At 39.6% G+C, this 22,585-nt stretch overlaps 1 protein-coding gene across 5 annotated transcripts in view; it reads right to left on the bottom strand.

Annotated features, from left to right (window-relative positions):
* Window positions 1-22,585, bottom strand: part of myo18ab (myosin XVIIIA b) — a 106,773-nt gene that overhangs the window by 51,300 nt on the left and 32,888 nt on the right. For 2 of the 5 annotated variants that reach the window (XM_084418095.1, XM_084418097.1), the window contains exons 3-14: window positions 11,416-11,503; window positions 10,874-10,980; window positions 9,171-9,347; window positions 8,296-8,506; window positions 7,277-7,419; window positions 6,759-6,859; window positions 6,522-6,585; window positions 6,203-6,347; window positions 2,862-3,035; window positions 2,670-2,760; window positions 1,602-1,794; window positions 619-705 (exon numbers count right to left, since the gene is read on the bottom strand). In XM_084418095.1, the coding sequence (XP_084274221.1) occupies window positions 619-705; window positions 1,602-1,794; window positions 2,670-2,760; window positions 2,862-3,035; window positions 6,203-6,347; window positions 6,522-6,585; window positions 6,759-6,859; window positions 7,277-7,419; window positions 8,296-8,506; window positions 9,171-9,347; window positions 10,874-10,980; window positions 11,416-11,503 (1,581 nt within the window). Of the gene's footprint in view, window positions 1-618; window positions 706-1,601; window positions 1,795-2,669; window positions 2,761-2,861; window positions 3,036-4,367; window positions 4,383-6,202; window positions 6,348-6,521; window positions 6,586-6,758; window positions 6,860-7,276; window positions 7,420-8,295; window positions 8,507-9,170; window positions 9,348-10,873; window positions 10,981-11,415; window positions 11,504-12,418; window positions 12,485-13,529; window positions 13,638-15,015; window positions 15,082-16,060; window positions 17,285-18,686; window positions 18,732-19,248; window positions 19,498-21,833; window positions 22,364-22,585 lie in introns of those variants that run through there. The other 3 variants (XM_084418093.1, XM_084418094.1, XM_084418096.1) reach the window with 3 other exon arrangements.

Genomic DNA, 22,585 nt, shown 5'->3' with positions numbered 1-22,585 from the left:
GCCGAAACAATAGTTTCCATTGTCAAATCAAAGCTAGAAATAATATCCAAGCTAAAAATATGCATAAAGCCTCATACATGTGTCTGATGCCAATACGCTTCATATTTGACGGTACTACTACTAAGCAATATCCCGACACAGTTTGTGAGAGAGACAATGTCATGAAAAGTGCTTTCATTAACAAAGATTCTGAACGCTGTGCCTTAAGAAGAGGGAGGGCGCTTCCCACTCATTACCCACCCCCACACATACAGAGAAAAAGAAGATCTCCGGTATCATTAACATCACAGAAAGGCACGTTCCTGACACGCTCCTCCTGCAACGACTGGCTAGATATGACAATATAATAACTTGTCACCATAGATAACAACTTTGAGGTTGAGTTCACACTCAAATGACAAACTAAAGGACACAAAAGTCATCTACTAGAACTTTCAAGCAGTCAAAATGAATTTTCCCCAACGTTGTGAGAGACAAGGGAAAACATCAATGATTCAAGTCAGTGCCGAGACTGAAAAGAACACATTCTCCAGATAAGGCCCCTTTGGGGACAGGCTGGGATGCACTACAAAAAGCTGAGGAGGTAAGAAGAGATGTGGGGAGGAGAGAGTTGCTTACCAATGCTTGAGTTGAGGTTTGGTCTATAGCTGCTACAGACAGTGATGTACTGGACTCTATGTCATCTAATGCAAGCTCTATGTTCTCCTAAACAGGGATAGAGGGAGTGTTAGTCAGCTATGATTGCAAACTGATTTCAGGTTAAAAGTGTCTATTTTTTTTCAAGTGTCCAATCATTAGAATTTCTCTTGTTCTATGATTTTACTGCCTTGTGACAAAAAAAGAAAAAAAAATGCAAGAGGCTTAAAATCAGTATTGATCAAAACTCAAGCATGAAAATTGATCATTTCAAGACTTTTGATAAAAGGTGCTGTAAGCGTTTTATATGGAATGGCATTCAGACAGCTCACTGAATGAATTCAGCGTCCTGAAATATCACTCTCGTCTCTGTGGAAAACAAATAATAATAAAAAAAATCGGACAGTGACTGATGTTTTTTTATTCATCAGTTGATTGGATTTTGAGACGTGGGTGCTGCACTCAAAAATAATGCGAGCTTCCAGTCGATTGTGAAGGGGCAGGGTTTATTAAACTGACTAAATGATTGGAGAAGTCCGGCATACGTCACCAAAGAGAAGTCCATCATCATCCCCAAAAAAGTGAGCTATGACATTTTGATTAAAAATTTCAAGGTCAAAATTTTTATACCATTTTTATACCTATAATTCTATACCATGCATTTACAAAAAGAGATTTATTTTTAGCATAGAATTTTCAGTTCATGACAACTTGAAGTGTGTTGGGAGTTCCAGAACATTGCTTACAGCACCTTTATCTCAACGGAAGCTATGATTGGCTCATGAACTTTGAATGTTGAATTGATTTTGGTAACAAGGCAAGCAGATCTGATTATGACCGCTTAGACAAATATGTTAATAAAATCAACATTGATTTAACTCAGCTAGTCTCAGCCCAAAGTGTGTAATTTATTTAAGAAAAAAAAAGCATTAATTTGATAGGTGTAACAGGATGGACTGCTGCACCTCCTTGTAACGCTCCATCTCCTGTACAAAGGTGCGTTCGTGGAAAAGTGTTTGGAGACGCTCCTGGGCATAGTTGTGGCACAGCTCCTCGAAGGTGGCGCCGCGGTCACGCTTTGCTAACTTTGGGTTCTGGAATCCTGGAGTGTCCACAATAAGCAGAGAGCACAGGGAATGCTGACTCGACTTCAGCGCTCTAAACCAGCACAAACAAACAACAGATATATATTTAATGTAGGCTAGAGTCCTCAAACAATACAGGCTTCTTTCTCTTTCACAAATGAACCTGGGGATGAATTGAAACTGTACTGTAGGTAACTTAAAAGCCTATTCCTACTACTAATCTTTCTGTTCTTTATATGAAAAGGACATTATTTGGCCTTTTAATGTGAAATAGTGTACACCACTAGCGCCACCAAACAAAATTATAATAATGGTTTCATCAAAATATATAAATATATATATATATATTTATGTATTTATTTGTTATCATTGATAACACAAATGACAGGCAATCAAGGGACAAATGCTCTTTTAATTTATTTATATAGTTAAAAATGCTTGCTGTGTTTTTTTTTTTGTTTTTTTTGCTAGACCTTGCACTAATGCTTAACCCCCAAAAAAACTATAAATTTCAAAAGTTGAGTGGTACAAAGTCATTTTGAGGCACTTGAAGCATTCAAATATATATATTTTTAAAGTACAAAACAATTGAGATCAACCAATTAATATATTATTGAATTAGTTAAGTTAGTTATTAAATAATGTCTTATATGTTATACATAATATATATATATATATATATAATGTCTTGTATATTATATTTATTGACCATCTAAAATAGTAGTATACACAATATTATTCACAAAATATGGTCCTTTTCTGTAAAAACAAACAAAACAAAACTGTTTGACTGTTTTCAAACAGGTTTCCCCATTACCCCATCTGCCACTGGTTGGGAAAACACATTAAGTTGGTTGAAAATAAACCAGGTGACAAATATGTCTTAGTTAAATTTAAGTTACTTAAAAGTAAATGTATGTCTTGACCATGAGAGGATATAAATGTTACCGGTTAACAAGTGAGATGACCAAAGTAAAGAGCTCAGAGTAGAGCCCAGCAGCCATGGCCTCCAGACACTCCAGAGCTGTGATCTTTGGAGCTGTGAAAGAGATCATCCATACCGATTTCAGTATTAATACTGCCAAAGCCAGCTAACAAAGTTCATTTGTATCAGAGGTCTTGTATTGTCAAAGATCTTACCCGAGTTGTCTCCTGTCCCAACATCATCTGGTCCTTGGCGGAATGAGGTGGATCGCTGTAAGGTTCCTTTGGGCTGGTGTTTGAAGATAGCAGACGAGAGCTCTTCGAGGGTGCAACCCAAGAGGTAAGCCGCCTTTTGGGCCCACTCATGACGTGCAAATTGCTTCCGGCCCGCTGTGGGATGCACAGGGATGGTGTAAGTACCATGTCAAATGAAGCAGCACAGATGACTGTGGGGCTCTTATGGTATCTGAGGGAAGCCTTACACAATTTCACTGATTATGTCATTTATGTACAGTTATATAATCTCTAGAATATGGAATTTTAATAAAGATTTATACCAAATTGTAACAATTTTAACCAAATACTGAAACTGGAACTGGAAGCAGTGGTTTTCAGCTGGTGGGTTACGACCTTAAAAAATGTCGCAGGTTTGTTCAGGCCGTGGACAATAAAATGAAACTAACAGTATGATTATGCTTATTTAGCATATCAATTTTGAAAAAAGGAGAAACTCTTCACACATATTTTGTTGTCCAGTTAATCTCTGTGATATATTCATTCAAATCCATCTGTTACTTGGTAAAGACTTTAATAAAAAAAAAAATGAGTGTACATTTTTTACATTAAATGTCAATGTTATTCATTTTGCATACCACTGGCCATGTACAACTCATGATAATATTAACAAATATAAGTATTTGACTATTTAAATATCAGATTAACATTTGGATTAATTAAATAAAAAAATCATTTTTTTGGTACCAAATTTTGACAACCACTGTTGAGAACCGCTAATGGTAAAAAAAAAAAAAACAGTTTCAGAACGGTCAAAATTGGTCTGATTATGTCTGTGAGTTTTAGTGTTTAGACATCACAGACAAATTTGGCAGCTTTTTAAAATCATTTTAGAAATTTAAAGGATTTTCAAGTGTTTCCAGCAAATATTGCTCCGACTGACCCCAGAGCAAACCACAAAGAGAGTTATCCACAAAAAGAGTGACATGCAAACTGCAGTGAGGTTGCCGCAACCAGAAGAGGCTGGAGAGAGAGAGAGAGAGAGAGAGAGAGAGAAAGAGAGAGAGAGAGAGAACAACGCAGGCCTCTGGTGGAATAGATGAATGCCAAAAATAAACAAGAACTGAGAGCGAACAGGCTTTTTATTTGTGTTTGCGTCTTAACAACAGAAAAGCACTGCAGAAATGAAAAGTCTACAACATGGAGAAACATCAGAGAGCCTGAGCTTTAAAAGACAACAAAGTTATGTTGCTCCCCACCCTCACCCGCACATATTCCCACCAAAGTTTTATCTAAGCTTCAAGACTAAGACATGGTTATAAACCTCTGAAGAAAAGAAACCCAGCAGAGAAATGAAAGTAGAAAGAAAAGAAGACAATAAGAATGCAAATGGAAATGTCTGGCAACCATGATAACAGCATAAAACCACACACGCATACACAAATGAGGTGTTTGCTTGTGCTGATATATAATATTCATGCTCTTTACCTTCATCAGTCTCTGCTTTGTAACAGCATGCAGCATGCAAGTAGAGAAGAAGAGGTTAGAACATGAGACATTCTTCAGTATTGTACAAAAAAGGAACCAAGATGCAATCGTTAGCACACAAACTCTCGCATATACATACATATTATTGGCTCTTCCATGCATTTTCTCGACACATTTCCACTTGAATTAGTTTTCAATTAGCAATCGACCGATACATGCTTTCCCCTATGTCTGATGCCTATTGCAGATGATGTCTATAGAGTGACCAATAGATGATATAATGCATTAGGGCTAGTATTAGACTCAAACAATTAATCACGATTTTCATTTTTATTTTGCAGAAAAATTATATATAGTTATTATAGTTTATATATAAACTTCATAGCTTAATAGTTATTATTACTACATATTCTTGTAATTTGTATATATTTTATATAAATCCAGCATTATTATTATTACTACTACTACTACTTGGCATAAGTCAGTAATTACTGCTCTCTGTATTTGGATAAATCTGCATTTATTTGATAAAAAAAAAACTGTAAAAACCATAATTAGTTCAAAAGAACAGACTTTATTTTGAAATAGAAAATTTCATTTATCATTATAAATGCCTCTGCTGTCTGAAAGATAGTGTATATCGAGCTGTTGGTGTGAAATAAATATTTTACAGTCTTTTACCAGAACGTACTTGCCTGTACTGAGAGGAATAACATCAGACTTGACCAAAGTAAATACAGTTCCCAGACAGAACAAAATAAGGCAGAACTGCACTGCCCCCTGCTGTATGAACAGCCAGGTAACAACTGAGCGACTCGAGACAAAGATGTCTTATAAACATTTAAGGCAGTGTCCTGAACTAGTTGCTAAAAAAACAAACAAACAAAAAAAGGTTCATCAGTTGTTACGTTTAGTGTCAGGTAATGTTAGTCTTCAGTACCACCTCAGGAAACTGAAGCAGTATTAGTAACTCATGTGAGAAATAAGGCTTTCCCAGCCGCATTTGTCTGAAAGAGATACAGGGAAGGCATGCAGGTACAGGAGAAAGTACCAGACTAGAACGAATGGATGCATTGCAGACACCGAGGAACTCAGCGACTGCAGTGACAATATATCAGCAACAAACACATCGTATATAAATCAAGACAGACCATGTATTCAAATTCAAGCCCCTACACACATCAAGGGTTCCCAAACCAATTACCGGATAATTGTTTATAAATAATAATTTTATCGAAATTTCACTCACAAAATGAGCAATTTATAGTAAAAGAAATGTTTTAGAGCTAAGAACAACTAAATTTTTCATGATGATTTAATTAATTTCCAGAAATTTTGCCATGAATGTGGACTCTAGAAGACAGCATGTAGATAGTCCAGTTTGGAGTCTGGTGATTAAAAGGTTAATTAATACATCCACATCTGACTGCAAGAGGGGGAAGTGATATCACTGACTGTGAATACTGAGCCATCCATCCTCATTAGAGCTAAAGAAACGCACATATCTCGAAACTCCTCAGCATCAAACTGTTTCCTGAGCTGCTTGTCTTTTCTCTGTTTGAGCTCAGTAAGCAGACAGTAAGACGGCCTTAATTAATAAACTCTGTTTCTGTGCTTGTTAGGCACTTTAAATGCTTCATCTCATTAATGCTCTCCAGTTCTGATGTGTAAAGAGAAAGCTGTCGAATACTTCTGTGAACTAAATTAGCACTGAGACAGCCGTGCAGGGCTTAAAGGGGGTTAAATACGCTTTGCTTTCCTAAGGGGGTTTATGCTTATTGGTGACTTGGGTTTGCTTGAAAGTAACTCCATGATGCACCACAGTGCAGCATTACCTTTGGTGGCCCCTGCAGCTCCAAGATGATATATGGCTCCAAGGATGAGCCACAGAGCTTTCTGTTCATCAGAGGAAATGCCCAGCACCTTCATAGCTGCCTGCAGTTTAGTAAACTGTTGTGATGCCTTTTGCTTGTCCTCAGGCTGTGCACACACACACACACACACACACACACACACACACACACACACACACACACACACACACACACACACACACAAAGAATATTAAATGGGAATTCTAATATTTTAAAAACTAAATATTTTTTTAATGATTTTGTCTCTGCTGCTGGCAAACTCCATCTATTTAAAACTAACCTTAGATTGAGGCACAATCCCAAAAGCACTGTTCTCTGCAAAGTGGTTAAAATGCAACTCCGTTCTGCGGGAAAATGGAAGTAAAGTCAAGCTATTAAATCATACAGTCAATAAACTGATGTCCTCAATAGTGCAAGCTTCTGAGAGCTCTGAAAGCTTTCTCAGACACAATTAAATATAAAATGAAATAGCAAAAGTACACTGGTTTCAATCTGCATAAAATTATGCTGAGTTCACCTGACTGTGCTGTCTGCTCCTGCCATCATGTAGTAAAAGACATTAAAAGTGGACTCAGTCTCTGGTCGTTTCACCACCCTCAGCTTCTCCAGCAGCATGGTCTATATATATAAAAGAAAGAAATTCACGAGTTATAAAATGTATAAAGTTAACACAACTTTACAACTGAACAGTACAAACAAATTATTATATAATTACAGTAGGGGTAGTATTGCAGAAAAAGGGTGGCTTTTCTATTTTTTGGTGGATTTTTTTAAATATTAATAATGAAAATATGATTAAAACTATTACGATGATACCATATTATGATTTAAAACAATTTATAAGACAGCTAATTAATATAAGTGTTCATTAAATTTCAAATTGTTTTATTAATATTATTTATGAAACTGAAAATTACTTTAACAAATGGGGAAATAATGATGACAGGGTGGGGTGGGCAGACATTTTTATAATTTTTTTTATAAAAATGTGCATATTTATTTAGATATGACCCAGTACAATGTATATCCACAAACCTGGATGGAGGCAGAGGCCACCTGACCAGCCTGGTCAAAATCCAGCGAGACGATCTGGGAAAAGCGGCTTGCGTTATTGTTCATGGAGGTGGCACTGTTTCCAAAGGCCTCTAGGATTGTGTAGACCGCTTGCCATTTCTCAGCTGGAGGAGACACACATTAGTATTTAACTGTTAAGGACTCACTCCTTAATGTGACCACACTAGAAGAGAGGCTCCTGCATTCAGAGTTGAACACATGCAGATAACATCACGGCCTCTTTAATGGTATAGTTGATGAGCACTGTAGTCTTCATTAGGTCATTATTGACCAAGCAGGGGCTGAGCAGGCCTTGATGGCGGCTAATTATCAGAGTGCTTTAGTGGGCATCATTAGCACAGCCCTCATCTGTCACCCTCTTCCCAGCTTTCTCACTCTCGCCACGCTGTACGAGCCCATTTCCAGTGACCATATGACACCCTTTCATTCACCCTTTACCACAGGATGTTCAAGCTTTTCAAGCACATGGTGAAATAATATGCAGATAAAAATGGAACTGCTCAATGATATTATATTGGCCAAAATTAGCAATTCTTAAGGTATATTGTTTTTCTAGGCTCGGGTGATTGGGTGAATGGGTTGGTGGGTGGGTGAATGGGTTGCTGGGTGGGTGAATGGGTGTGTGGGTTGTTGAGTGAGTGGGTCGGTGGGTGAGTGGGTCGGTGGGTGAATGGGTGGGTGGGTGGGTCGGTGGGTGAATGGGTGGGTGGGTGGGTCGGTGGGTGAATGGGTGGGTGGGTGGGTCGGTGGGTGAATGGGTGGGTGGGTGAGTCAGTGGGTGTGTGGGTTGTTGAGTGAGTGGGTCGGTGGGTGAGTGGGTCGGTGGGTGAATGGGTGGGTGGGTGGGTCGGTGGGTGAATGGGTGGGTGGGTGGGTCGGTGGGTGAATGGGTGGGTGGGTGAGTCAGTGGGTGAGAGGGTTGGTGAGTGGGTGGGTGGGTGAATGGATGGGTGGGTTAATTGGTGGGTGAGTGAATGTACCAGTAAAAATCTTTCCGGTGCTGCCAGCGATGGACACCAGGTACTGGACTAAATGCTGGCAGTTTGTGGTCTTGCCACTGCCGCTCTTTCCCAGAAGCACAATGGACTGGTCCTGTCTTGTTGTCAAAAGGTTTCGGTAGGCGGATTGGGCCACTGCATATATATGAGGGGCTGTGTCCTCCCGTCGACAGCCTTTGAACATGTGCATCACCTGAAATGACACAGAGAAAAAATAAACTTATAACACACCCGAAAAACATTAGGCCAAGTTAATAATCTAAGAATCTTAATGTGTTACAGAGCATTTATTTTCTGTACAACAGAAAAGTCAATAATGAAAGCCTCAAATGTAAACCCATAAACATACATTTTCCAGTGAAAGGAAATCAATAGCTGTTAATTTGAAAAGAAAGTTGGTGTGAATGTCTCTCAGGCACAAGTACAATAACATCTTCATATATATATATCATAGTTTCAGCTATTAGGACAGATACTTACTTAATTAGGACAGATGACCAAAATAATTGCGCTTCTGGATTGCGAAACAATTTATGGCTGGTACTTTATCTTGCATGAAATCCAATAAAGCTCATTAGCAGCTTTCTGCTGCCCATTTCCTATTGCGTGGTTTAACCAATGAAGGGTTGTGGGGTTGTATAAAATATAGTACCCATAATGCATTGCTGCCACAGTGAATAGCTTCGTCCATAATCACATACTGTCGTGAAATAATGCATTTAACTAAGAAATAGATGGTTATGTGAGTATCTTCCACCTTCTGTCACATGAATATTCTGTATTCAGATACTATATAGTAGAAAAGTAAGCTAATTTGGATGCGAGGAGCGTGAAAGATAACATGCAAGGGCTCTCACCTTCTCCGAGTACATGGAGGGGGCGCTGATAGGGTTGATGATCACCATGTTGGGTCCAGCGTGTGTATGGTTTAGGTTTCCTCCATAGCGCTGGCGCAGAGAATGCATGACACTGGACTCATTCAGATAGACCAGAGCTGCCAAGTCCTCGCAGCGGTCAAATGACGGCGGGTTCGCCTGGGTTGAGGGGTTTAAAATGTTAAAGGTCATAAATTGCAAGAAAGCAAGAATGGGAAGAGTGGAAAAATTCCTTAATATGGCAAAAAAAAAAAAAACGAGAGTGAGAGGTTTTAAATTGAGGTGCCTCAACCATAATAGCCTCAAGACTTCATGCCAAGTGTTTAATGCAATTTAAAACTTGTCAAGCTCAACTCTGGATCGAGCTTTGCAATTCATTGAACATATGGTTCAAAAGCTTGATTTGAGGTCAGCCTTGACATTATGGAAATCATCAGCTTCAAGATGGCCTTCCCCGGGGGGTATGCAAATTAAGCGACTGTGCCAGGCAGGAAGTGAATCAATAATATCTCCCAACATATGTCTCATCAAGGCTTAATAGTACAAACTCTGAAAATGCCAGCGCTGACCTCCCGAACTATTCTATTAGACTTGAATGTGTCTATATTAGTCAATCTGTCCATTTAAAAAAATTGGGCCAAATCCCACCTGTTTCTCTATGACCCATATCCTGTCTTTAATTTTCTCCCACCCTCTGCATGTACCCAGGGCCCACCTGTGCATGTCTAACCCTCTGGAATCAGGCCAGATAGAAGCAGAGTTCTGCAAATAATCCTGTGTACGAGCCCTGCAAACCTTAAGGTTCATTAAAATACACATCTATTCTGGTTTTGAATCCACAGTGCCACGGTGAAAGGAATCATTGTTTTCCATTGCAAGTGTGCAATCTGAACTGTAAGTGACGAAATTAGATGAGATCGTGCAGTGCATGTTTTCTATTCTATTTCCTGGCAGCACTCAAAAACCAGCACAGCATGACTGGTGTAGTAAGCAGGTCAGTGTTTCCCATACATTGATTTATTTGTGGAGGCCAGCCCCATTCGTCAAGTAGAATGTGTCTTTAATATCGTGTTTTGCTCCATTGATGTCAAACAAACTAAAATTGTGTCCATATCAAATCACAAGATTTCCATATCAAATCACAAATTCAAAGAGAAATTAGCGTTATTAGCTCCACGTCTCAGTCAGTTCGCAGTGAATGAATGCAGACTGTGAACTTAACCTGTGCATGTGCTGAGTTTAGCGTGCATTTGGGAATATAACGGGCACCAGTTAAGCATTATTTTCACATTTGCATAGTTGACAATTACAGCATTTCACTAGATTTGTAATTGGATGCGTTTGTAGACTTGTTTTCCGCCAAAATAAAAGCTTGGTCCACCTACCACAGTTTCTATGAGTTTTACAAAATCCTGTGGGAAACACTGCAGTATGATTAAGTCTAACAAATCATACACTGAATCTCTTCAGAGTTAGAATCAGATAGAATCTTGGACTCACTGAATCAGTCATTTTCAACTCAAAATGAAGCAAGAACTGTTTGTTTGTGAAGCAAATTGTAATAAATTATATTTGAATTACAATAAAAACATGAAACGGAAATAGTGAAAAATGCACGGATGAATTGTTCACAATAAGATCTATAACCTTCATTTAGATGGACACAATAAGCCTGCAAAACTGACCTTTTCTACGTCATCCTCGTCCACGTCCAGTACTGTCCCATCATGCTCCAGTTTGATTTTTACTTTCCCCTCTGGTAGACTGCCTGTCTCCGTCTTCACCACTGTAGCTGTGAGAATACCAGAGAACATAATAAACGTTTTTATTTCTGAGTAAACTGCACAAAACATCATTGTGGAACAAAATTACAATAGACTTCTAATATTGTAGTGCTGTTAAATCACTCCTTAATTTAATAGTTATGAATCTCGCATTAAGTTAAAAATGACAGAAAATCAAAACATGGACTCTATTTCCTTTCTTAATAAATGTCCCTGGTGTTATTTTATGCAAAACGTAAGTGCACAATAGAAAATGTTTCCATAGTCTTTCATCGAAATGTAATGTTCTCCATCTCTAAAATGACTCTCTCTTCTACTCTAGCTGAATATTCTTATTCACACAGGAGTTAAATGAGCAGAGAATGCCATTTCATGTTGTCTTAAACTTAAAATAACACAGTTTGAGTGATACAGAGTTCAATTTGCATGTTTTTTGTACTAACCGAGAGAGAATCCATCCTTGTGGACCAGCCACACTTTCTCCGAGCCATACCATGCTTGCTCTGCAGCTATCTGCTCCTCTGTTTTCACCTGTGAAGAGACCAACACCAGCCATTAATGGTGAACAACTCATTATTTGTGACTTTACACAGGCCTTTGACCAGAAACATCACCAACGCTTCAAATCCACAGCATGCATTAGTCCACACTTATGGGAAAAGGACTGCTATCACTTAATGACACAAAAATGGTATTTTAACCCTGATCTGAGACATCTGTTAACAGAATAACTATTAAGGTAAAAACAGGTCCCAGATCAGCCAAAAAGAGCATTGTTTCCCAACGTCTACAGTGGGAAATAAGCTTGAAATGCTGTGGGCTGTCATGCAAGATGGGGTGAGTTGAACCGCAGGTGTAGATGAAGCCAACTCGAGCTTCAAATGATGGACGGGGTCAGATTACAAGCCCAATGTTCTGGTTGTCTGGGCATGTCTGATTCCACTGCACTCATGCTTGACCTACACACACGGGTCTGAACATGAACTCTACCGCTGTGAAGGGCTGACAGTGAGAGATAGTATATCAGTTGATCCATTGATGGGATGGAGTTGTATTCCAGTTCACATGCTTCTATCCTCTGATGTTTGGTTAGTATACAATGTTATGATTGTAGATAAACCAGTACACTCTACAAGTACAGTGGCACATGAGAAGGGTAGGAAACACTACAGCACAACCACTGTCAGTGCAAGTTAATAACAATCCAATGCTATTAAAATGTTAGATGAACCCATATTACTATTTGCCAGATTGTCTGTTTTGCTGTTATGTTTTTCCATCTGAGTGTCTCATAATTATGGGCTCTACAGCTGGGGTCTTTGTGTTGTCGATGAAATGGGATGGGTGCGAACACAACACTCCACAACACAAGGGCAAGTTTGACACAATAGGTCAAGGGTGGGATTAGGCAGGTGAACTACAGTACACACACAGCAGAAAGCAGACCTTAGGCTGGGCGGCAGCAGCATGGTCTGCCTTTAGGATTGCCACGGGATCCTCCTCCACCTGTCCCTGTGAGACGGCAGGCCAGCATGAGGGGGCAAGAGCAGCGTTAGACATCATAACACTTTATAATGTGCATCTCTCAAAAACACACTCATTTATCATTTTAATAGCCTGCCTCAGCTCCACACAGAGCATCTAAAGTATCCTGTGAATAAAAAGGGTTATTGATCATGTGATATAAGGCACTGGTTACACTCTGGGAGGCAATGGGTATGAAATAAATATTCAGCAGGGAGAATCTCATAAAACCTACCAAGAATAGGTCATAATTAACCTATATATATATATATATATATATATAATCCATAATTTATAATCATAATAATAATAATATGTAATAATTAATTCTATATAATTACATGCAATTATGCATAACTTCATGTGATTCACCCATGTAGAAGATTTCTACATCTGCATTAAATTGTATTATTAAAGTTCCACATGGTGTATGAGAGTATAGATATTAAAAATGAAATAAGAATCTCTGAAAATATACAACTGATACAAACAACAACCACATGGTTACACAACACACAGAGGTGATGCAAGGTGATGTAAGGATTTATAAAGACACTATGTTAGTGATATGAGGCAATGCATAAATTAGATCATGTTCAGAGCCAGAGGCATGAGACAGCAACAGGCAACGCTCATAAATCAAAGTCTTCAATCAGAAGGCTTATCCACTGCTGTTCACTTATAAGTTGATCATCTGGACAGCAGAAGCAAATTCACTAACATATTGCCCTATTTTTTTTTCATTCAGTTACAGCTAACCCTGAGCCACCATGCGCTGCAAAAACACTGGATTAAAATTATCATTCATAAGCAATGAACAAGCAGGCAATCCTTATATCAAAGATATGATATGTAAACAATGGGGTTGAGTTAGCCAAAATACCAACATATTTATCATTTATCAAGTCATAAATCTTTATAGAAAATGTAAAGATCTATTTTTGGCACAAAAAAAAGTTGATAATGCAAACACAAAAGCATAGTCATGAATGAGGGTGGGGGGGTGAGTTAGAAAGAGGAACATAGGGCTTACACTCCAACAGGCCACACGAGCACACACTCCGGCCAAGCCATGGAGGGACACAGTGGGGGAAGAGCCCTGTATCTGAGACGACGCAGAGGCACTGGCCACAGGTTCCAGCTACACCAGCCAGCCAAACAATCACAGTCAGCCACAGAGACAGCAGTGGATGAGAGAGAGAGGTAAAGATGAGACATGTACCCACAGATGAAAGGACAGCAGGCACATGGAGGTGAGATGGGCATGCCTGAACCATAAAAACCTGTCTGCTAGATACTAAAGTTGTAATGCACCACATAGCAAATGGAAAAAGTGCATGAAATTGTGATAAATAGGGCAGGACCGGTAATAAAAACAGACATGGGGTTTAAGAGACTTATCAAAAACAAAAACAACAGCCTCTAAGCTCAGTAGACATCAGAGCAGAGGGCTGAGCTACAGAGTTTTAGAAGTATTTCAGAGAGGAAAAAACATCTATTTGGTGGGTCTTGTAATACCAGAGCAACCCATAAAACATAAATCAATATAAGCTCTACTCCAAAACCTAGTGAGCTGCCTTGTAGTAAACTAAGGGAGCATCCTAAAATGATGTCTTGAAAATGATTGAATTGAAACCCTCTATATGAGGCAGCAATGGTCACTCAAACACAACATACAAATAGCACATAGAGAAATGTAGCTTGGCATCACCCTATGTCACTAAGCTAATCATGCTCTATGCACAAAAAAATACATAGCATAAACACAAAGTTGGGTAAATAGTTTATAAATGGTTTTTTTTTTTTTTTTTTTTTAACATTTATTCTGAAAAAGTGTCTACCATTTTTAATTGGGGTTCTATTTTAAATTTTAACTTTTCTACTTTAAATTTATTTAATTGTTTTGTTTAACAGGGATCAGAAACCACTGGGGGATAAAACACTACACAAATCGTCAGATGTTTTTTTGTCTTAGGCTAGCTTGTTTAAAACTTTGCCTACAGCTATTTTTAAAAGGGATTTTTGGAACTGCATTCACAGTGTCTAGGTAGGCAGTTCACTAGAGTTTGGAATGAAGCCATCAATTATTTTTAAAGGGACAGAGTTAAGAATCATTAGATGTGAAGGCACTATGTAGTCACTATGCTCACATTAATGTCCTTAAAATCCCTTTTCCTCATTAACAATGTAGTGTATTAAACTATTTCCCCATGAGTACTCAGTCAGCATAAACACTTTCAGGCTTTAAAGTGCTTTATTTATAGGCCTACAGCCAGTGCAGTGAGAGACACATACTGGATAAAGCATTTTAGAGAGAGAGAGAGAGAGAGAGAGAGAGAGAGAGAGAGAGAGAGAGAGAGAGAGAGAGAGAGAGAGAGAGAGAGAGAGAGAGAGAGAGAGAGAGAGAGAGAGAGAGAGAGAGAGAGAGAGAGAGAGAGAGAGAGAGAGAGAGAGAGATGAAAGACAAAGAAGCAGGAATGAAGACAAGATAAGTGAAGAAAGGAATGGATAGGCATTACAGATGCAGCGAAGATCCTCTCCAGCCGTCTCTGTGCTTCCTCAGTGGGACTCAGTGGCGGACTCTCCTATAGGTCAGACCACCAAGAAGAGGTGAGTCTAACTCAGACTATGCACATGACTTTGTTGTTTTGTGAGAAATGTTATGTCAAGTAGCCAACACCAATTTATTCAAAGGATAAATTGTAAAAGCACTACACAGAACCTGGTTGAAAGCAAGCAAAGTCACAAGTGTTTATGTTAGCCATGCTGCATTCCCTTCCTGGAGAACTTAACAGGCATGTCGTCTAACCACTGCAGATCATGAACACACCTTTTTAGACAAGGTTGGTAGAGTGGGTTTAGAAATGCTTCCAGGAGAAGGTCTCCCTGCTGGAGTTGGTGGCATACGTACGGCCGTCTTCACCTTTACATATCACATCCAAACCACACAGTGTCACAGAAGTCAAGTCGTTTAAGGGATTGACGTCAGTAACCATGCAACCAGACACAAATTAGTTCACCAGTTTCTTCTCGTCTTAAATTCCATGTATAGAACCAAACCAATCATCCAAGTCCACAACACTATACTGTATTGAACACAAGTTCAAGCATCTAATCGCAATAGATGTGAAGGACTATAATGCGTTAAGAGCTCGCTCAAGTACTGGGGAGCTAAACCATTTAGTACTTTGTAAGTAATCAGCAATATTTAAAAATGTATACAGTGTTTAATAGGGAGCCAATGCAGTGTTGACAGAACCGGGCTAATATGGTCATACAGTACTTCCTGGTTCTAGTAAGAACTCTAGCTCAGGAGAAGAGTGCTGTCACACAACTAAAATCCCAATTCAACCACACTTCAGAGAGCTACAAACCACAAGGAAACATGCAGGTAAAGTGTTTTGTGCAAAAAAGAAACAATGCAACCAGCTAAAATTTGAAGAACTTGCTCATTTACAGAGAATATAAGGTGGAACACAGTAGTACTAGTGGGTACACGGCATACACATTAGTGCACTCCTCACACAGCAATCCATGCAGCCAAGTAATCACTGTGATCAATACCTCTGGTTTCTTCATAGACATCTGTTTATGGGTAGGAATGAACCCTGATGGAGGGGCAAATGGATCTGTTTTGAGGGCAGGGGGGTTAAGGGTGTTGGATTTACCAGGAGCAGTTGGAGCAAAGTTAGCAGCTGGGACAGCAGGTGTAGAACTGGGGATATGGGGCAATGTTTTGGGATCTGGAATAGGAGCTGAAGGTGGAGAAACGGTAGGAGCTATAGGAACAAATCCAGAAGGGGTAATAGGAGAAGGTTTTGGAGCAGGAATAAAGCCTGCTGGAGGGGAAAGAGTAGGTGGTTTTGAGATTGGGACAAACCCTAGGGGTTTTGGTGTAGGAACAAATCCTGATGGGGGAGAGAGTGGATTGGGTTTGGAGGCTGGGATGAACCCTACTGGTGGTGAAACAGGAGACTTATGTGTAGTTGAGGTAGTAGCAGAAGCTGAAGTCTGTTGCTCTAGTTTTAGAGCCTGGGAGGCCTCTAGTTTTGGCAAAGTTTTATTCTGTGCTGGTTCAGAAATGTCCTTCTCTTCAGACTTTTCTACAGGTTTCACATCCTCTTTTTCAGCAGGTTCATTATTGCGGATCCGATGACGAGGTTCCCTGGTCCTGCCTCGTGTCATCAAGTTAGTCAGTCCAGCAGAGATATCATCTCTTTCTTCCTTCTTTATAGTATCATGTTTGAAGGAGAACACAGGCACTTTCACGACTTTTGGTACAGATGCTGGTTCAGGTTTTGGTGGTTCTAAAACTGGTTTAGGTGGTTCCGGGGACATGGTTGCAGGGATTGTTGCCCTGTCTTCTTCAGTAGGAAGTACCCTCCTAACCACCCTGCGCACCACCTTCACCACCTTCTTACGGGTCCCACCCTGCAAGTCCTCTGTGAGCTCTGGCTGGCTGGCACTTGCAGTAGTCTTGACACTGCCATTGAGAGCACCATTCACTTTTCTTTCTCCATTCAAAAAAGGTTCAGGACTCAAGGGAGCTCGAGAAGGCTCAGGGCTTTTGAAGCGCTCCGGCATCTTGGGCACTTCAGACAACTTGCTGGTCGCCATCTTATCTCTGTTGGGTGATGGGCTCTTGACCCGCCTGAATTGAGACTGGGACTGGACCTCTGTAGTTGTGTCCCAAACAGACTGAGGACTCTTGGCACGTAGTAGGCCTCTGCCAGGTTCCAGGCTGGGTACTGACTGGGAGCGGCTATTCAGGCTGCCATCGCTATCCGACTACTCATCCGACAGATACATGTACAAAAGTCAGTGAGGAAGGATAGAAAGATATTCAATCACTGAGAAGACAAACCAATAGCTAAATCAATATATAACACTTTAAATTACATACAATCTCAAAATACTCAACCAGCAGATCATGTAATGCTGTCTTGTTCCCATCTACGTATTCATGATTAATTTGCTGTTCTATGATTAGGGCCACTTGGCACCACTGATGGTAGAGTAAAAAGATCTCAGAATCTTAGAACTCTCTTGGGAGTCTTCCAATAGTAAATTTAATGCTGTATATTGTCTCTTGTCACCAAAAAATAAATAAAAATTGGCTACCAAACACAAACTAGGAGAAAGGGAAGTAGAATGCTGGTTTCTATTGTCATATTATACAATCGCTTTGTATGCAGGAGAGAACAAAGATTGCAAAGGTGAACTATCACATAAATATACTTCACTTTTTGCTCTTAAAAATCCTGCACACAGCACTTCTCCAAGCATGCATTGGTACAATCGGACTGAAAGTACACTCAGACTGAAAGTACACCCCATCTTGCTGCCTACCATGCTGTCGCTAATACACACTAACACACACATATCCAGTAGATTCTGTCAGTGTATTATGAGATATTCTGTATAGACAATGTTCATCTGTCCATCTTTAGCATATAGCTCACTGCTGCCCAAGCTATTTTACTCTACAATATAAACACCATGCATTTTATCAGAAACTTACTGCTTTCAAATGTAACAAATTTCTATTATAAAAAAAAGGAACAGAAATGAAAGGTTCAGGCTGTTGTCAAAAAAAATCCAGTCTAACACTTCAAATCATACTGAGGCAGAATTTTGATTAAGGTGCTTTACTGATATATGAAGTTTGTTTAACCAGGCTCTTTATTTAACCACCGACCTCTCACTCAAAGCATAGCGTGTGGTGTGCACTTCTGCACGTCAATCAACAGCTTAACAAAGAATCAAACAAACTCCTCTATCTTCATGCCGACATAACACCATTTAGAGGTAAATTACTATGCAGCAGGTGTGACCGTGAGGAATCAATGGTCCATATAAATAAAAGATGTTAAAAGATAATTTGACTATTCTTAAATACACTTTCTCAAAAATGGCATATTGTTGAAGCAGCCACTCAATCAGGCTTCCTGTGACAACAATTCTGCATCCTGTGTCAAAACAGAGGGACTTGGAACTGACAGCATATTATTCTGAAAATAATAACTGAAAACATGCAATTAGACACATGTCACTCAAGGACAAATAGACAGAGTGCTTTTCAATTTCCATTTTTTCTCTTTTTATAAGTGCATCTCTTCTCTGTGAGAGCCTTAAAAAAGAGCTGTGAGACTTAATTTGTTAGTACTATGCACAATATCTTGGCACTTACATTGTCTTTTGAACTCTTGGGGATTGGCTTGTTCTCTTCTTTGATCTATAAAGGTCCATGTAAAAAGGTCATTAGCATTTGATTTAGGACAGTAAGTTAATGCTGAGGCTGTTATGCAGATGTGTCCCACACATTTCACGCAGGACATTTTTAAAGACCAAGATATCCAGAAAATGTAAAAATTCAAAAAGTGCTTGCCATTTTAAGCAGTAGCATTAATGTACTGCTATGTTCCAGTCAGCGGCAGCTTTTCAAAATGTAATCAAAAGAGCTATGGCGGAGAACTGGTGAACAACAGTCTACCATGACACTGAAGCACATTGGTCATTTTCACACAGTGATTCGTGTTTTCCATCTTCCCAGAACACACAAATACACATGCATACCCTGAACAGAGGCTGCTAGCAACTGTGCGGTCATGAACCGTGCACATGGCACCCTAGTACATTGCTACAGATAGATATAAAAGTGAGATCATTGGTGCATTTCATGCACACCACCCAGCTGATGTTACACAGTGTCACACAGTGCAGAAAGATGAGAATGGAAAATGGAACATCACTTTCCTTTTGCTCCCAGAAGGAAAAGCGTGATGAGAATGCCATGCTGGCAACGCTGCTGTCATGGGCTGGGCCGGGTAAGGGTTTGATGGAGGAGGGAGGGCGGGATGGAAAGATGAGTGACAGATGGAGGGACCAGCAGACAAGAAGCTGGCACAATGGATGCTGGTCTTCACAGTTATGTTATGTGAGGTCACAAACTTCAGATAAACAAGACCCACAATGCTGGAAAGAAGAGGAGGTTCTTGGCTCTGTTGGGTAGAAAGAGATGATTAAACACACTGGACTTGCCTCAAGTTGCACATTAAGGATATTTATTTAAATATGAGATTAAAAAGGATCCTAAAATGAAGAGAATTCTTAACTTGTTGACATATTAGAACAAGAGACACATGACAGACCTATGGGGGGGGGGTCAAAAGAGGGCTCATTGTATAGCTGCAGTCTGACTTCTGTCCAACTGAAGCCTTTTGAACTGAGATATGCCTTTTTATTATGGAACAATTAAAAATAAAATGCAATAAAAACACAAAACTATATCAGTGACATGATCTGCAAGTCAACTATGCCTCAATCCATCTAAAGAAACCATACACCCTCTACAAATTCATATTTGCATATATTCTAATGGTGCATCATTTGCACAAAAGCACAAGCACAAAAAAGAATATAGCGCACACATCATTTAGTTGTTCTTTTGGAAGCTTGAAAGCCCCTTAGACACTTCATTTTTTTTTTACTTTCATTTACATTTTTTGCGTTCCACACAACAAAGTTATTCAGGTTTGGAAATAAATAAGGATGACTAAATGACAGAATCTTCATTTTGGTTGAAATTGCCACATTGCCAGAGAGCTTTTGTTTGTAAACACAAAGCAGTTTCACTTCATTGTCACCACACTGTACGGCATCAGCTGTATGGATTACTCTGGGATCTCCCTGAGCTTGTCGAATGTAGCTGCCGTCCTCTAACTCTATATCCAGATCACCACTCTGAACTCCCCTAAAGCCCCTCATGCCACCACTGACCCTTCTCCAGGCCTTCCAGCCATCAGACACACTGCATCTATAAAAAGTTACCCATGGAATGCTTATCTGTTAACAGAGCACTGTGATACTGACAGCACAGGTTTTTTTAAGAGCAGACATGGGCAAGAAACTGCCCACATGGCCATATCATAATACACACAACAGGCTAGCAGCACAAACATTAACAAATAGATAACTTTGGTAACTGATTTAAAATAAACAGCGACAACATTTTTTACATACAATAATACCAAAACTATGTTTCATCCTGTTGTATAAGCAGAAACCAAAGGATTAAGACTCCCTTAAATATTCTATTCTCATATGCAAAAAAAACGATCAAAAATATATTAATAATAATAATAAATGATAAAGGTTTGAATAATATATTATATAATAAATAAATAATTGTATTATGATTATAAAAACAACAGCTAATATTATTATTAGGCCTATTATTATATAGCAAGATTACAACCACAAAAACACTGATTATGGCTAAATCTGTTAGCTAGAGAATCACTGAAAACCAAACCAAAGCAAACAGCCCTATTTTTTCCCAATAGAAAAAAACACTAACTGGATACATTTCTAGTAGTAACAACTATTACATTTGAATTAAGAGTTTTAATATGATAAAATACCTCATTTGTCCATGTATAGCAAGACTACCCAAAGCATATATAAATGAAAGTGGTCTTATCACTCAACACAGGACTGGTGGACTTGAACAGCTTTCATTCTAGATGTTTCTCGAGGACACATGCAGTAACAAAAGGATGGAATTAATGCCACAGCCAATTTAGGCTTTTATGGAGATTAAACGCAATTCAGCCAACAAAATTAAATTTACTTCCTGAAGCTAATTATAATTCAACTGAGAAATGAAGAAAACTACACCGAAACACAATAAATACAAACCAGCAACAGCAATTTAGCCTAACAAAGGAGACATAATTGAACAGCTGAAAGTTTATGGCCACATCAATAAAACCTTCTGCACACTGTGAAGCATATGATCCAGTGACTGTATACACAAAATAACCCACTGACTTCATCTATCAAACACTCAACAGTCATAGAACAAGCGTAAGAAAAAAGCCACACAAGTTCAAAAATAAGACCCATTTGAAACACTCATCTCAAAGAGTACAATGACCAAAACATAATGGCACTACCTTTTTCCACAAGAGCAAACCAACTCAAACAAAAGCCTCTATTGAGCTTAATGGACTTCAGCACTTAACCTCAAAATGCCAATCCCGCACTCCATTCTAGTCTCAAAATACCAAATTACTAAATAGCCATGTTAACACACTACAGTACAAGAAAACCCTTACTTGAATTCACGTGAAATTGCAAAACTTATTGAATTTTGCATTAGCACTAGCTAGCCCGGTCATTGCTCCCAGCGTGCCATCACACTCAAGCCTAAAAATAAGCGACAGAGCAGGCCCGAGTCCAGACTGCAGCAGAACTCTGAGCCAACAGACTCCTCCACGGGTCTAGATCTACAGATTCCCCCATCCAGGGCCATGAGCAACGCCTGCTGCCTTACCTGAGATCCTCTGCAGCAGCTCCAAACAGTTACCGTTGCTACCAAGGTCAGAGTGGAGAGGAGCGGCAGACGAAAGCGGCGAGATGCATTAATGTGTGTGTTCGAAACAGAGAGAGAGTCCTGAGAACCAGTAGTCTCATGTCACACTAACCGGCAGCCTTTTGAGAGGTGCAAAGCGATAGGCTATTCCTGACGCTGCTCTGTCAGAGAAGGAGGAGGAGAGAGACAGCTGTCGGGGTAGAGGGTCGGGAAGAGGCTAAAAATAAAAAATAAACCAAGTACCACCGCTGCAACGCTCCTGCTTTCTCCCCACCCCCAAAAATGTAGGCTGGGAGATGGACAGCTCCACTGTTGCTTCTCCTGCTCAGCTGCTCCAGAGCAAACGTTGGTCCAGTGCAGGCGTGCACTTGTGAGGCTGTCTGCTGGTTTCAAAGAACGCAGGTCGTGCCGAAGCTGGTGCAAACTTTGTTGTTGGAAGTTGTGGAGCGAGCATCAAGGCCTTGAGCGCTGGCTTAGCGTTTCTCTTCTCTGAGAGATACAGAGGTGTAGGGCGGTGAGGGGAAAAACAGAAGCGCTGAAAGAGAAGGTTGAGGAAATGACGCAAGGCCTTGGCACTTCCTACACAGTCATTTCAAAAGCGCAGAGCACACTGGAAATAAAAGCTGCCGTGGCTTAACACCTAATGAACACACATGTATATCAGTGTAAGAGCTGAGCACCAAAGACTGACTCCACCAAAGACACCATGTGCC

This window comes from Rutilus rutilus, assembly GCF_951802725.1.
Source record: "Rutilus rutilus genome assembly, chromosome: 9".
Taxonomy (NCBI): Eukaryota; Metazoa; Chordata; class Actinopteri; order Cypriniformes; family Leuciscidae; genus Rutilus; species Rutilus rutilus.
Note: the sequence above shows the minus strand (reverse complement) of the source record. Positions and strands in the feature narration are given on the sequence as shown.